At 38.0% G+C, this 15,928-nt stretch overlaps 1 protein-coding gene across 2 annotated transcripts; it reads left to right on the forward strand.

Annotated features, from left to right (window-relative positions):
• Positions 1–10,400: 10,400 nt before the first annotated feature.
• anp32a (acidic (leucine-rich) nuclear phosphoprotein 32 family, member A) lies at positions 10,401–14,707 on the forward strand. 2 transcript variants are annotated; one of them, XM_051113953.1, is made up of 7 exons: positions 10,401–10,577; positions 12,615–12,764; positions 12,864–12,986; positions 13,194–13,392; positions 13,578–13,615; positions 13,703–13,757; positions 13,850–14,707. In XM_051113953.1, the coding sequence occupies exons 1-7, from the start codon at positions 10,524–10,526 to the stop codon at positions 13,909–13,911; spliced, it is 681 nt and encodes a 226-aa protein (XP_050969910.1). In that variant the 5' UTR covers positions 10,401–10,523; the 3' UTR covers positions 13,912–14,707. The 2 variants fall into 2 exon arrangements, with proteins under 2 accessions (XP_050969910.1, XP_050969909.1); XM_051113952.1 differs by having other exon boundaries at positions 10,405–10,577; positions 13,497–13,615.
• Positions 14,708–15,928: the final 1,221 nt, after the last annotated feature.

The following is a 15,928-nucleotide window of genomic DNA, read 5'->3' on the forward strand; positions in this document are numbered from 1 at the left end:
TCTGGTTCATGTCCTTCTGGCACCAGTGTGGCGTATTGCAGACAGTAAATATACAATTATGAATCCGCTGCTGCACTACAATGTGATTATCTACAAGCTGGAGGATGGAGTCATACACATAATACAGATAAAGAGAGAGATATTAGGAAAGAGAATGGAGTGAGAGAGAGAGACAAAGATTTGGATTTAAAAAAAATGAATCCAGAGGATTCAGTTTGATATAGAGACAGCAGACTGGGGTCTTTTAAAACAGAAAGATCATAAATAAAATTAGTCTAAACAGTTTCAATGTTAATTGATCTAATTTTGTGTCTCTGGAAAATTGTGATCTATGACATTATTATGTTAAATGTTAAAGTTTTGTGGGTGATTTGTGGACGTTTTTTATTTGAAATTATGGAGTAAAAATTATATTTTTTATTTTGAAGTAAAAAGATCAGATTAGACCCATGGGGTAAGATGGCAACCTGGAATTGGCACAGACTAGGATAGAATGGCTTTTAAATGTAATACCAATTGTAATTTATGGGGTTATTATTATGAAGTAGATGTACATTTCATTTTTTCATTAAAATCTATAGGCTAATTGAGTGAAATCATCCAATTCATATTAATACACTCTAAAAAATGCTGGGTTATTTTTTTTTAACCCAAATAATGGGTTCAACTTGTTGGGTCATTTTATTGGGTTATTTTTAATATTTTTACCCAAGTGTTGGGTTATTTTTTAACCTAAATGCTGGGTGCAATTTGTTGAGTCATTTTATTGGGTTATTTTACATATTTTTTACCCAGGTGCTGGGTAGTTTTTCTGTAACTAAGTTGCTCATCTTTAACACTTTATTTTGATAGTCCATATTAGACATTCTACTAACAGTAAGTAACTTTGCAACTGCATGTCAACTAGTCATTAGAGTATTAGTAGACTGTCAGCTTAATATCTTCTAACAGTCTTCTAAAATTTGCAAGTATATGTCAATATTAATCTACTAATATTAATATTATTCTACTAACCCTAACCTTAACCTAACAGTCTGCTCTGAGAGTTAGTAGACAGTTGCGAATTAATGAGAATCGGTTGACATGTAGTTGCAAAGTTACTTATAGTTAGTAGAATGTCTAAAGTGGACTATCAAAATTGATAGTGAAGTGTAACCTAAAGGTTTGTATACATTTTATTTAATTTATGAAGTCTTAACTGTGCTGTAAATTGTATTATTTTACGCAATGCAAAATAAGGACGAGATGTCAGTCGTTTCACATGATGAAAACGCCTTTTGCCTTGCATAAAATAAATGGATCTTATTCGTTATTGTACTGAGTTTAATCTTAAAATATGTTCTCTAATGTGAGTACTGTTTGTTTATGGGCAGTTATGGAGTCAGTCATGGCATCTTTCAGCTACGAGTGAAACGCAAGGCCGCGGTCTGACGTTTGCAGGTAACCCGGCAAACAGCAGTCCTTCACCGGCTCAGATTTCGGTGACACACCAGCATGAGAATTAAAGGAGAAGTCCACTTCCAGAACAAAAAATTACAGATAATGTACTCACCCCCTTGTCATCCAAGATGTTCATGTCTTTCTTTCTTCAGCTGTAAAGAAATTACTTTTTTTTGAGGGAAACATTTCAGGATTTTTCTTCATATAATGGACTGCTATGGTGCCCCGATTTTGAACTTCCAAAATGCAGTTTAAATTTGGCTTCAAATGATGCCAAATGTGGTTGTAAACGATGCCAGCCGAGGAAGAAGGGTCTTATCTAGCGAAACGATCAGTTATTTTCATTAAAAAATACTATTTAAATACTTTTTAATCGCAAATGCTTGTCTTGTCTTGCTCTCGTTGAGCTTATGGCCCAAGACAGTTAGGGTATGTTGAAAAACTCAGAGTGTATTTTCTCCCTCAACTTCAAAAATCATTTCAAAATCATCCTACATCATGTCAGTGTTTGGACTTTTGTTTCCATGTTTCCCCCCTAGCCTTAGTTCCTGTTTGTCCATATTTGGTTCTGTTCATGTTCTTGTTTGGTTAATTGATTACACCTCCACCTGTTCCTAATTATCCTGTGTATTTTAGTTCCTTCATGTTTAGTTCTCCTGTGTCTGGTCTACAAGTTTCATACGTGTGTTTTGCCTGCTCCTGTGTGAACATGCAAAGAAGATCAAACAGCCTGAACAGAAAATGTAAAACAGCGATATAAGACAATTTTGAAGTTGAGGGAGAACGTGAGATGGGAGTTTTTCGACATACCCTAACTGTCATGAACCGGAACAAAACAGTCCAGGCAGAGTAAGACAAGACGAGCGTTTGAGATTAAAAAGTATATCAGTTGTATTATATTTATGAAAATACCCTTCTTCCTCGCCTGGGATCGTTTGAAGCCGCATTTAAACTGCATTTTGGAAGTTCAAAATCAGGGCACCATAACAGTCCATTACATGGAGAAAAATGCAGAAATGTTTTCCTTAGAAAACATAATTTCTTTACGACTGAAGAAAGAAAGAAAGAAAGACATGAACATCTTGGATGACAAGGGGTGAGTATATTATCTGTAATTTTTTTTTGTTCTGGAAGTGGACTTCTCCTTTAACGCTATTTCGGTAAAAAGCGATTACAGAGAACGACTGAATACACTAAAATCAAAATTCTACTCTTAAATGTTACTTTTTTATGTCTAAAATGCTTGTTAAACGTGTTTAAATGTATGTAACAATGTAAAACATGCTGTATTCACCCAAATAAATTCAATTTGTCTTGTATTTTGTCCATGTGTTCTTGCTTAATAAGAAATGTTCATCTTTTGATTATTGCTGTTGCCTCTAGTAATTCTGTGTGTGTTTATAAGTTCCAGTCCATTTTAAACCAGCAATATAACAATAGTTGGCTTAAAATAACCCAGCATGTTTGGTAAAAAACATTTAACCCAACCAGCTGGGTCAAAATAACCCAGCATGTGTTCTGTCCAATATTTACCCAGCGCTGGGTTGCCAAATAACCCAAGTTGGGTTGTTTTTAACCCAGCATTTTTTAGAGTGTAGATTTCTGGGCCTTGCTATAGGGTCAAAAAGCTTTCGGATTTCATCAAAAATATTTGTGTTCCAAAGATAAACAAAGGTCTTATGGGTTTGGAACAACATGAGGGTGAATAATTAATGACAGAATTTTAATGTTTGGGTGAACTATTCCTTTAAAATACAAGCAATTAAGTATGTTAATACATCTCTATAAAAATCTTATGTAAGTGTACACAGAATAAATTTACCTCTCAGATGAATCTCTTTTGCTGGAATTTTGATTTGTCTGTCATCGGTTATTCAGTTACTCAAATATTTGTCAAAATACAATTTTAAATAGAATAGTTGATTTCTGAATATTAGTAAGAATGATATCAAATGTTATTTATACATTCTGTGACAGTTTAGCCGGGCGGACTTCTTGCCCCAGGTAGTGGTATGAGGTTCTTAAGTGGGGCAACTTCCCCCTATGTATGTATTTTATTTATTATCTATCTGTTAAGCACACACAGACAAAAGGTCTGGTGCACCACAGCAGTGTTAGAAGAGAATCCTACGAAATGATGTGCAAGCAAGCAAAGTGAAAGATCAATCTTTTGTGGTTATTAGACAGAAAGCCGTCACAGTTCTCTCCTCCAGTCTCTCTCCACCAGATGAATGACAATACTTGCTAATAGATCACTAGTGGCTTGGCCAGGTGACTCTGGATACAGATACAGTTCAAGTCTTGAGGAGCAGGAAACTTTTATCATATATTGTTAATGTCTTAGAATAAAGAATATATAGTGTAAACTCATTTCTAAAGTGCATTTCATTTCTGGATTGGGAACAGAGAGTTTCTTTAATCCTTATTGGGCTATTGTTCATCCTTATTCATTTCTTTTTCTTCCTTATTACTGTATTTTCTTTGCCCTTATTTATCAGCTTCTTTTTGTCTAATGTTATTCATTTTTAATATTTGTTTTTCAGTTAACTTGTACATTTTGTCTTTTGATAGTTTTCCCAACTTTGTTTTGCACCATTCTTGTTGTTGCTCTCCATGCCACTTTGTAAGCTGCAAAAGCTTTGGCATTACAAATGTGCAATTATGCCATGCCAATAAAGCACATTAAAGCTGAAACTGAAAATTTAAAGAGAGAATGCGAGAGGTAACATTTTTAAAGATTGTGGGGGAGGAAGACGGAACAGTTGAAAACAAACAACATCTCATGATCCTGTGGGACAGACTACAGAAATCGTCATGAATGTTTGAGAAGTTGGGCTGAGAGATGCACTGTTAATGATACTGAACATGACCCTAAGGCACATTTTCATTATACTTATCTTGCATTCTCCTATCATTCTAACACTTTATTGTGGCCATCTGTTACTTTTGTATCAGTCGTGCACCACATAATCACAAAACAATACATTTTAGAAATTAATGTGATACAAACTACATAAAAAAAGAGATGTGGGTATGTTCATGTTGCCCATGTGATTGAGTCATGGAGTCAAGTTTCTGAATCATTGCACTGAATCTGTGTGCAAACGCTGTTATGTTTGTTCTCTGAACATGTGGTGTTAAATTCTGTCATTATTTACTCATCCTCATGTCGGTATAAAGCCGTATGGTGATATTTGGTTCATGGAGCACAAAAAAATAATTTTGTGAAACATAGAGCACTAGTCAACAGTTTTGAGTAACCCTTGGTTGCATAGTAGAGGTTGTGCATTTATAACAATTCATAAAATCTAAATCATGGCCTTTCTAAGGCATGAAACTATCTTGTAATGTTACTATGAGACGGCATAATTTGATTCAGCCACACGGTCTATTGTAGAGCAAGATATCCATGCCCTCTAAGTGGCTATCAAATTACAATCTCCATCGTAGATCTGATCCTAGAGTCAATTAACATTAATAATGAATGCAGGGGTTTATTTCGGTTTGTTTCATCTGACAAACACCCGCCGCCCCCACCAAGCCACTCCTTCTTGGCCATCACTCCAACTTGATGTTGTCAGAGAGTCTTTGTTCTATGCAGTCCCAAAAGACATGGATTTTCAGAAGACGACTAGCAGTATACACCCCACTATTGGTCCAAAATTCTGAGACCCCCAATGAAAATGTAAATGCATTTTTATCTCGTTTATTTAATTCACTCGGAAAAAAGGTACAAACGCTGTCAATGGGGCAGGACCTTTGGAAAAAGTAAACATTTGGACCATTTTCACATTTGTATCTTAAAAATACACATTGGTACGTACAATATGGTAAATGGTACATACAGTTGAGGTCAAAAGTTTACATACACCTTGCAGAATCTGCAAAATGCTCACAAGAGAAAATAACATTTGAATTTATAAGAAGGTTTCTGTTCAAAAGTTTACGCTTGATTCTTAATATTGTGTTGTTACCTTTTTTTTTTTAAGTTTGTTTAGTGATAGTTGTTGATGGGTTCCTTGTTTGTCCTGAACAGTTACTGCCTGCTGTTCTTCGGAAAAATCCTTCAGGTCCCACAAATTATTGGATTTCTAGCATCTTTTGCATTTTTGAACCCTTTCCAACAGTGACTCTATGATTTTGAGATCCATCTTTTCACACTGAGGACAACTGAGGGACTCATATGCAACTTTTAGTACTTTTTGAAAGGGTGCCGCCTCAGTGACAGCTTTTGTACCTTTTTTCTGAGAGTGAACAGTTTTTATTACAAATTATAACATATAAAAATGTTAAAAATTGAATAGCTGTATATTAATTGACAGAAAGTTGTGCTAATTATGATTATTATAAAATAATATAATATATATATATATATATAAATATTTTATATTATTTTTATATATTTCTAATATATATATATATATATATATATATATATATAAAATACTGTATATATAAATATATATTATATACGCTTGTACAATTTATTTCTGATTACCTTAACTCAGAAAGTACACACACACACACACACACATATATATATATATATATATATATATATATATATATATATATATATATATATATATATATATATATATGTGTGTGTGTGTGTGTGTGTGTGTTTTGTACCCTAATGGATAAAGTGTTTGTAATGATTCTCATTTTCTGTCAGTAGATTCATCTGGGAATATTTAGCGAGACAAATAAAGACAGCTATGAGCTCTAAATACAGGCTTCAACAACAATATTCATACTTTGCCTAAAGACTGTTAACTTGTTTTCTTACACCGCCATCGTGTGGTCAAAATATTTTGCTGCAATGGTGACACTACAAAGCGCACATGTAGTCAATAAAAAAGGTTTATTTATAAGGTTGGAGGTCGTGTTTAGGTGTACATATGATGTAACAGCAAATCTGCCATCATGTCAATGACTGTACTTTTATGTGTGCTAAAAAATGTTAGACATATGGGCCTGTCTCATAAAAATGGGAAAATAACATTTTACAATACTCTATAATAGTAAGGTCATGTTTAATGCATATTTAGGTTTCATAAACTTAAACAGTTGCAGGCAGAGAGCGAGAAGATGGTGAAAATGTTCAAGTGACTGTATTTGTCTGTTGAGTTTTACTAACAGACCAGTAGATGGCAGCAATATGCAATCGGTGTATTACATATGCTTGCTGAGAAACGGCAGAAAAAGTAAAACATTTTTCTTTCATTTCATGACAAAAGTCAACCTTGAAGCGTATTAATAGTGAAAGGTTATAATCAGTTCACTGGTCTTTGAAAGGATGTGCTCCATTTGTTCAGTCCCAAATATATAATCCTTTTCAGATTAATCCTCATAATAGGCCTAATTATAGTACTGAACACCTTTCTTTAAGAACGTGGCACTTTGAACATTTGTAATTTAATGAAAATAGGTTACAGAAACATTAGAAATTAGAAATAATATCAATGTATTTTCATGATTCATTCATAAGTCATAACTCAGAATCTAATGTAGCAGTAACATTGGGTCCACCAAGCTATAGTTGTCAGCCTATGAAAGGCTGTCATCTAGTGGTGTTTCAGGAGAATGCAACCTTTTGACAAAGATAGTTATACAACCTAACACATGGGTCAGCATTTAGGTCACTGTCTTTCACTAATATTTTTTTCTGAATAGCTGTGTTTAGTGGACCTTAAATGAGTCCTTAACAGCACTTCAAAAATCTACTAAATCAGATTAGACAGGTCAGATTAACAACCTTGTGCTGTATCATCTGTATCTAAAGAATAGTTGTTAGATTATTTATGCAACTGCATAAGTCATCATATTCCATTAACGTGTTATTGATACATGGAACTATTGAGACAGTCAAGTTTCCAAACACCAGTGTCATAACTCCATCATGAGACCACCTTCACAGAGTGTAAAACAGGATGTTCTCCATGCAAATGTTTCACAACCAGTCCTACTTCAGTTTTGCATGCATTCTCACAGCACTGGCTGTAAGCTGCCCTCTATCAATGCCCTGCATGACACAAAAAGGATGAAGTGTGGAGACAAGATTACTGTCAAAACCCTCCATTCAGGAGATGCTTCAAATCATAAAGCAACTCAAACGGGTACAAAAAACAGCTTCTCGTAAAGTATGCTTAAACAGCCTCTGGAATTATATATTTGCACTAGCCTGTACTGAATACTCCCCAAATCTCTCAGGTTACAGGTATGTTCTTATCCGATGCTTTCTTAACAAAGAGCAAAACATCCAAAAATGCACATACAGCATAAGCAGGATTTAGTTAAGGCCTCATGAGTTTATGGAACCACTAATAAAATAACCAATTGTGAAAACAGTGATAAAACAGTTACAATAATAGAGGGGTGTTTTACAGAAACATTTTCAGTTAGGATGTCATTTAGAAAACTAGTCAGATCTTAAGTTTCTTTATTACAGTGCCAGGACAGTTCAGAAACGCCCTGAAACATTAGTCAGATCAACAAGCATGGTACATATTCGAGTTGACTGGAAAATGCATGAGTGAACTGTTTAGTAATTGTATTATTTGCAATTGTGTGAATCAAATAAGGTGTATTTTAGAGGTCTGTTTAACTTTAGCAGGTGAATAAAGAAATGGTAATATTCAATGTGGCATACAGTTAGAGAAGGTTAGCTATGACTAATTTCTGGACAATGAATAAATAATTTGATTAACTTGTTGTTTTATGTCATGAGGTGTGTATTACTCAGAGGAAGTGGCAAGAGCTACAGTTGACATTATGATTCAGAATCAGGGGTCGTATTCTATTGTTTTGCACTGTTCTCTGAACTTTATAATTTCATTTTACATGTACAGTGCTGTTGTGACAAATCAAACTTGACACATGCTACTCCAATTTTGCAAAACGCAATGAACACTACTGACACTGCCTCACAAAATGACCGATCTCGTGCAACGAAGATGGTACTAAAAAGAAAAGCGTTGTTTTAAAGGGACACCGACATGAATCGTAAAGGTTGATGATTAAACACGCCACGAGATGATCCTTTGCATCACTCTTTTTGGCACTATAGCAGATGGCGCAAATGCTCATCAATCCTTTCCTGTTAGAATAAGCCCTCGGTTCTTCCAAATGCCTTTTATTCAAATATGTAACCCTTCTCGGCGAGTCACATGATGCACGCGGTCTTCATTGCCATTGTCCAAACGATAAAGTCTTCCGCGCAAGAAATAGTTTCCTGAATGTGATTTCTGACTTGCATGAGCAAACATGTTGGTGCACGTTCGCTAATTTTCTACGTTTTGTCCTGATGACGTTCCTCGGCATTCACGCACAAAAGTTAGCCGTCGGTGGTGTGAAAAGGAGCGACTGAGTGCGTGTGTGTGCCACAAAGCGTGCGAATACGATTTGGCTCTGCGCACATCGTGCACGCACTCTGCAATGCAATCCACACACACAGTTGATGCAGTACTGCTAGCAAGGGCGTTCAGACAACGAGTGAGACACACCCAGAGGAAAAATGGTCTCAACTAATGCGCAAGTACAATCAAAAGGGCTTGAGAATAGCCCGCTTGCGCGGGTTGGAGTCAGTGGCCAGATCGAGAGGAGAAGATTTTTTTTCTGTTTTCTTCAAGGGCAAAATGTCCTGGTATGAAGTGATTTCGAAATAACGTTGTAAAACGACAGAGTCGCCAGTGAAATGCGCTCTCTCAACAAACAACCCAGCCGGTGCACTTGTGAAAACAATCATGCGCCAAGCAGTTGCTCTACAGTTTTTTCTAAGGGGTAGCGGAGCGACACACAGACATGACATCAAATATAGGTAAAGTCTATTGCTTTTTGTTCGTTTTAAGAGTCAATAAATGGTATTATAATTATTTGAATGTGTTGTATTTTGCGAGTCAAGATGGCGCCGGGCACAGTCAGGTGACCTTGTTTTTTTCCCCTCAATACCAACAATAGTCAAAGCGAGAAGCGGAAGTGAATGCTGCCCCTGAAATACGATTGGCTGGTTTGAACTGTAGGAAAAAGCGTGGGCCCGTGGTTGGAGTGTGCGATGTGGCAGTCAAGTGCATGTGACAAACTTGTTTTTAATAAGACCAGTGGCTACTGATAACTTATGGGCTCTGCTGTAGCGGGGCTCGTTTGTAATAATTAAACTACGTCGACGTACGTCGTAGGACCACTTTTCGCTTTATAGACGTCGTGTCTTTGTATGGTTTGTCCAGTGCGTTTTGTTATGCAACCGTTCCTCGGTTCGCGTTTAAATATTATGCATCATCTGTTTAAACCATTTTACTATTTACATAAACAGGAGCAACTAATTTCGACCTCTCACTGCATGAAATCCCCTTTGTTGTAAGATGCAGTGTGAAAAATTCCCAGCGTTTACTGCGTAAACTAGAAAAGTAATAAAGATTTTAGCGCAGATAGTCTCGGTGGTCGCCGCCGTGCATTCCCTCCAAAAGGGGGAGGGGTCGTGTTTTCCTGACAGTCTACCATCCATCAGTCCGAAGTGACTGTACTTAACTTACCTGCCAGGAAACTATGTGTTTCAAAACATGAAGCAGCAGTTTGACAAACGTATTTACTACGTTTAACAGCCCGCTTCACTTACACGACCGTTGCATTTTATTGTAACCAACACGTCGGCTTATTTCAAAAAGTCTTTGTGTTCCTCCAACTCCTGTATCCCGGTCCAAGTGTGGATAAGCCCACTCAAAACTAGTTACTACCATACCCCCGTTTAGTCTCTGCGCCTTCGACAGTTCGGTTGATTTTATCGCATAGATGTCACCCTAAAACAGATTCGCTGGATCAACCTAACAGTTCCTGTAACCCCACCCAGTTTGTGACCGAGCGTTGATTGGTCGTCGGTGCAGTTGTGAGTGTTTTCACATTCCATTCGGCGCTTCTAATTGGTCGCCGGTGACGACAATCCCACACCCAGCTCCCACCCACTGAGGCATCATGTTTGTGAGACTCGCAATAGCTAGTTTGTTAAGAGGCTATAGCTGAATGTGCAGCAAAGACTCCAAGTCTAACTGCGCTCTTTGGTTTAAATCACTCATTTAGAGTTCAATAAGATGGATATGAAAAAGAGAATTCACCTGGAGTTGCGGAACCGGACGCCGTCAGACGTAAGCATCTTTATTAATTGCTGAGTGGTATGATTTTGATAAAACTGTTGGTTAGAGTAGTTCTGCGTGGATGGACAACGCTAGATGTGCACGCGTCAAGTTGATGTCTTGAATGAAAAGTTTGCGGCGACTTTGTTACAAGCCCAGAGCCTTGGATATTGTTATCTCAGTGTGCCTCTACACGGCCCGTGAGTTGAACAGTTTTACTGGTTATTTTCCCCCAACTTTCGCGAGAGCTTTTGGTGATGCTGTGGCTCGGAAACTGCAAGAGCTCCATGCATTCAGTGTATAAACAAGGGAAGCGGCGTGAGAAGCCATATTTGTAACTTTGTAGCCCCCGAACGCGCCCTTTTCCTTTGCATCCTCAGTGCTGCAAAAGTCGCCCGCCGTCAGTTCATGCCTCTCTCACACTTTCGCACATCCATTTTCAATTCAACATTCATACTTGCCAGTCACAGTGGTCGCTGGCCAGTTCGCTAACTTGTTGTGGGACGCATTTTGTGAATTGCTGTGCAGACGGTTTGACAGATAGCTTGCGATAACCCGATCGGTCAAATAAATTTCGTGGCATCTCTCCAGCAAAAGGCTTTTATTGACGGATTTGAGGGTACATCGAAAGCATTTCCAGTTCGCAATCAAAGAAAGTTGTGTAAATACTTAGGCGGGATCTTTTCGTGGGCTTCTGGCACGTTAACGAATAGTCGCCTATTTGATTAGGATAGGAAAACGAGCGCATTTGTTGTTCTATCGCGTTATAGAAGGGAATCGTGTCACAGCATATCTAGTTGCGTAAAGGTGCCCAAACCTATTTAAAACTGCATTATATGTCGACGACATTGCCAGAATGCAAACGCCAAATCGGCACTCTCTCGTTTTTAAACGTCCTCCGTGTTTTTGCTTACTATATATCAATTCCCACAAGTGTAACTACCGTCTCTGATCGATTCGGTGGCACATTATCAAGGTCCCTGTTATTGCCCCCTTTACGCATACCTAAATACGCCGTAATTAAAATGTCATAACCGTGTTCTGAGCACTTCTGTGCGTCTCCTCTGGCAGGATAAAGAGATTTTCAGCCGTGTGGCTCTGCTTGTTATTGACATAGACTGGGCGCTTATGTGAGCGCTACGCAACTTGAAGCTGCGCTGCTCTAGTTGCAAGATCTAGGACAAGCCGCCATTTTAACCAGCAACAAAGACGCACGATATTTAATCGAGCAGAGAATCGCTGCCGCCGTCTCTAGGCTTTGAACCGACCAGAACCGTTGCGTTTAGAGAGCCGAGCGTGTACGAAGCCGGGAATTTCATTTTTATTCCGTCAAAGTCAATACCTTTCGCTTAAAGAGCGACTCCGTTGCATTATCATGCGCCTCTCTGCCCCTCCTACTCGTGAATTCTTGGGTCCGTCCTCGTGTCTTTGCTCTTCCAAGACAATGTAATGCATTTGTGTAACACCCAGGCTATCGTTTACGCGTCTTTACTTCGCTGTTCGAGCACGCACGCACGCACTATAGTAAAAATGCTCTACCCACAAGAAAACAATGTACGCCGCTTGTTGCGGAGTCAGCCATTTTGTTGGATAGGGAGTCAAATGTGAGGGTTTTGTCAAAGCACCGAAACACGCACCCCTATCTCTTACTGTAGACCGCATGCTGAAGTAAACTTTACAACCGAATGGCGCCCGATTCGGTCGTGGCTACGTGTTTGTTTGTGCTCCCCCTCACTCATTCTCACCTGGTTAATACATTACTATTTTGTTAAAAAATAAAATAAACGCTGTTTTTATATTTGTTTTAAGTAATTGCTGATAAATAAGATTTTTCCTTAATTTTATTCCCAAGCATTTTTTTTTTTTTGGTAGTTTTGGTGGGTCAACGTGATAAAGGTAAACACACAGTGCTACAAAAGTTAGAAACAGCTCTGATGTGACTGAATTTAAGCGTCTTTGTCCACTTCTCCAGTAGGTTTTAAGTTGGTCAGGTGCAACAAATGCTGTACTCATTAATCATAACATTTCATCTCATGTGCCCTTTAACAGGTGAAAGAGCTTGTGCTCGACAACTGTCGGTCAAATGAGGGCAAAATTGAGGGCCTCACTGATGAGTTTGAGGAACTGGAATTTTTAAGCACAATCAACGTAGGCTTAACATCAGTCGCCAATTTGCCGAAGCTAAACAAACTCAAAAAGGTAATGGGAGCTTTCTTGTCTGCTGCGAAAGAAGTCTTAAAAATATTTTTGGGGTTGTGGTAGACTTATTAATATGACACTGAATGATGTTTTCCACAGCTCGAGCTTAGCGATAACAGAATCTCAGGCGGTCTGGAGGTACTGGCAGAGAAATGTCCCAACCTTACCCATCTCAACCTCAGCGGCAACAAAATTAAAGACCTCAGCACCATCGAACCCCTGGTAAGATGTGTTTATAGTATCATTGGTGTCGTAAACTAGTGAAGTTTATCGACTTGCTGATGAATGTGTATTTAAACTGGTTATATGTACACTGTTGAGAGGCACTATTGTTATGGATAATAATCTTGTTTCTTGGCACGAAAAAGTTTTAGATGGCTTGAAATGATAAAATGTTTCAAATTTGTCCTCCGGTCCTTTTCCAAACAGAAAAAATTGGAAAGCCTCAAAAGTTTAGACTTGTTCAACTGTGAGGTGACAAACCTGAACGACTACAGAGAAAATGTTTTCAAGCTGCTTCCTCAGTTGACATATCTCGACGGCTATGACAAAGAGGATAAGGAAGCACCAGACTCTGACGCTGAAGCTTACGTCGAAGGCCTAGACGATGAGGAGGATGATGAAGATGGTATGTTTCTGAAGAGTCCCTGAGTGTTGCCGTGCTTCGAGATGTATCGGTTTTTAAATCGAGATTAAGGAATTCATTTGTCATTGACCTAATTTTGTCTGCAGAGGGAGAAGAGGAGGAGTATGATGAAGATGCAGCTCCAGGAGATGAAGATGAAGAGGAGGGAGAGGAGGATGATGAGGAAGAGGGAGAAGAGGAGGAAGAAGAGGACATCAGCGGAGAGGTTATTGACGGAACATAATGATGATTCGTGTTTTAATTGCAAATACATGTACGTGGTGTTAATTTGTGCTTTTTCGCACGCTTTTAGGAGGAGGAGGAAGAGGAGTTAAATGACGGCGAGGTAGATGATGAGGAAGATTATGGTAAGTGAATAGATGAAGTGTAAAGTTTGACTGCCTGCCAGTTGAGTGGTGAGAGTAAGAGTAAACGAAACTCCTGTGTGTTGTGTTTACAGAGGTCGTGCGGGGTGAGAAGAGGAAAAGAGATGAGGAGGAAGGGGAGGAAGATGATGACTGAACATGCACTCCCCCCCATTGTGATCTGACCGTTTAACCCCTGTATATCTGTCCTATTGTCACTCTGCCATGGTTTGGGGAGGTATTCAAATGGTAGGGGGTGGGTTAGTATAAACGAGGACACAGTTTAAATATTTGTTTTTAGCTTTTTTGTTGTTGATGTTGTTGTTGTTTTCTTTTGGTTTGGTTTGTACTTTCAGTTTGATTCCCTTCATTTTCTCCAAAAGCTCTTCAAATGGCTGACAACACCGTGTGGAAATTTATTATTGTTGGAAAAAAAAAGACCAGTATGCTCTTGTAATTTTTCCCTGTCTTTACTGTTGATGCCTAAATGCTGGTGATGACTTATGTATTAAAAAAGAAAAAAAACAACCAAAAACCTTTTAGAAGTGCATGGCTGACTCTATTTTAAAGTTGACTACTGGATTTCAAGGAAGAACATTTTCTAACCCACTTTTTTATTGCATCTTTTATTTGTGTATTTTGTTTCTTTGGTGTTTTCATCATCATCATCTTCGTCACCACCAACACCCACCACCATGTGACGTGCTGTTTAGGCATGAAGAAAACATCATGATGTCTGCTTGGACATGCACAGTTCGACCTCTCAATGTGATTTTTATTTTATTTTATTTTTTAATGTTCAGAGCCGAATGTCTGCCCTTGTCAAATGAGCCCTAAACCCCTTCTCCCTTTTGTGTGGATAGTTCAGAGGTTTCGTGTTCTTTGTAAATAATGACCAAATATATTTTTTTTCTGATTCCCTTTGATAATGGCAGACATTTTCACAAATAATCTCAGTTGTAACCATTAACTGTAATAAAATGAATGAAAACGCAAGCGGCTCTATGGTAATTTGAACTTCTCTGTTCTCACAGCCACAGCAAATCCACTTATTGTAATTAGATGTGATTACATACTTGATCAATAGATTATGTATTTGAAATCTTGTGCAGAGATGACAAGTGTGTATCATCTCGCCACTGATATTGCGGGTTAACGTGAAATTGCATTGTGAAGCTCAGGGAAAATAGCTTGTATATTTTTGATGATACGTGACTGAATATTGTGTAAATATTCAGAAGCATTATGCCAATTTAAATAGAAAGCGTACGCAATTTTAACTGAGCTGTATCCAGATGTCAGATCATACTGATTGAACTTTTTATTAAAAAGAAGACTTCGGATTTCACATGAATAAAAGTCAGCATTTTTGTTCAAATGAATATTTACTGTATAAGCATGTGCTTTGTTAACATGAGCATGAAAGCATTGCATACAGTGTAAATGAGGTGTCTCTTAAGATCTGCGGTGACAGATTTTTTGTGTTTGTGTGAAAGATCAAAAGGCAAATTAATAAGCTAGTCTCAGGGTAGAGTTAGATTTAAGTAAATTCAGTTTAGCAAAGTATAGTGTTCTTTCAGGAAGAGGTTTTTACTTTGCATGCAATTACCTTTTGTGCAACATGCTGTAGTTGGTTAATCATAATGAACAGTGAAATACAGAGTAGTGATTACCTATTAATGTTCTTCATTTTAATCAAAGACAAAGGTTAGCCTAATGTCTTGCCTCATAATTCTTCAGGCACTGTCAGCACGAAATATTTCAATGTTAATTGTGCTTGTGCAGGCAGTGAGCGCCTTGTCCGACACCAAATGAAAGGGGCCTGAGCAGAACATAAATATTGTGGCACCTTGCACTGTGAACAAATTAATAACCAGTTCAGCATCTAAAATGATGCACTATTACAAGGCACAAGATTTGGAATGTAGCTACAGGCTACATAAACTTCCTGTTTGGCCCATTTAGGTAGGCCTAGTGTTGTTACTACCCAGTGTTCCCTAAGCACTACTGCTAATTGCTCTATAACATGTTAAGATGATGCTATGTAGTTTCATAGGCCTATGTGTTGACATGAGCAAGACTGTGGCTTTACCGCCCCCTAATGTCAGAACACCTCAAGTGCACATTCTCCCTCAAATCGAGCTATTACTATGCAATAATGAAGCAAGAGCTGC

This window comes from Labeo rohita, chromosome 7 (genome assembly GCF_022985175.1).
Source record: "Labeo rohita strain BAU-BD-2019 chromosome 7, IGBB_LRoh.1.0, whole genome shotgun sequence".
Lineage (NCBI taxonomy): Eukaryota > Metazoa > Chordata > Actinopteri > Cypriniformes > Cyprinidae > Labeo > Labeo rohita.

Coding starts and splice junctions, on each gene's coding strand:
- anp32a (XM_051113952.1), top strand. CDS start 10,524: ATGGATATGAAAAAGAGAATTCACCTGGAGTTGCGGAACCGGACGCCG. Junction 12,987..13,193: donor TCAGCACCATCGAACCCCTG/GTAAGATGTGTT, acceptor TTTTCCAAACAG/AAAAAATTGGAAAGCCTCAA. Junction 13,393..13,496: donor TGAGGAGGATGATGAAGATG/GTATGTTTCTGA, acceptor TTTTGTCTGCAG/AGGGAGAAGAGGAGGAGTAT.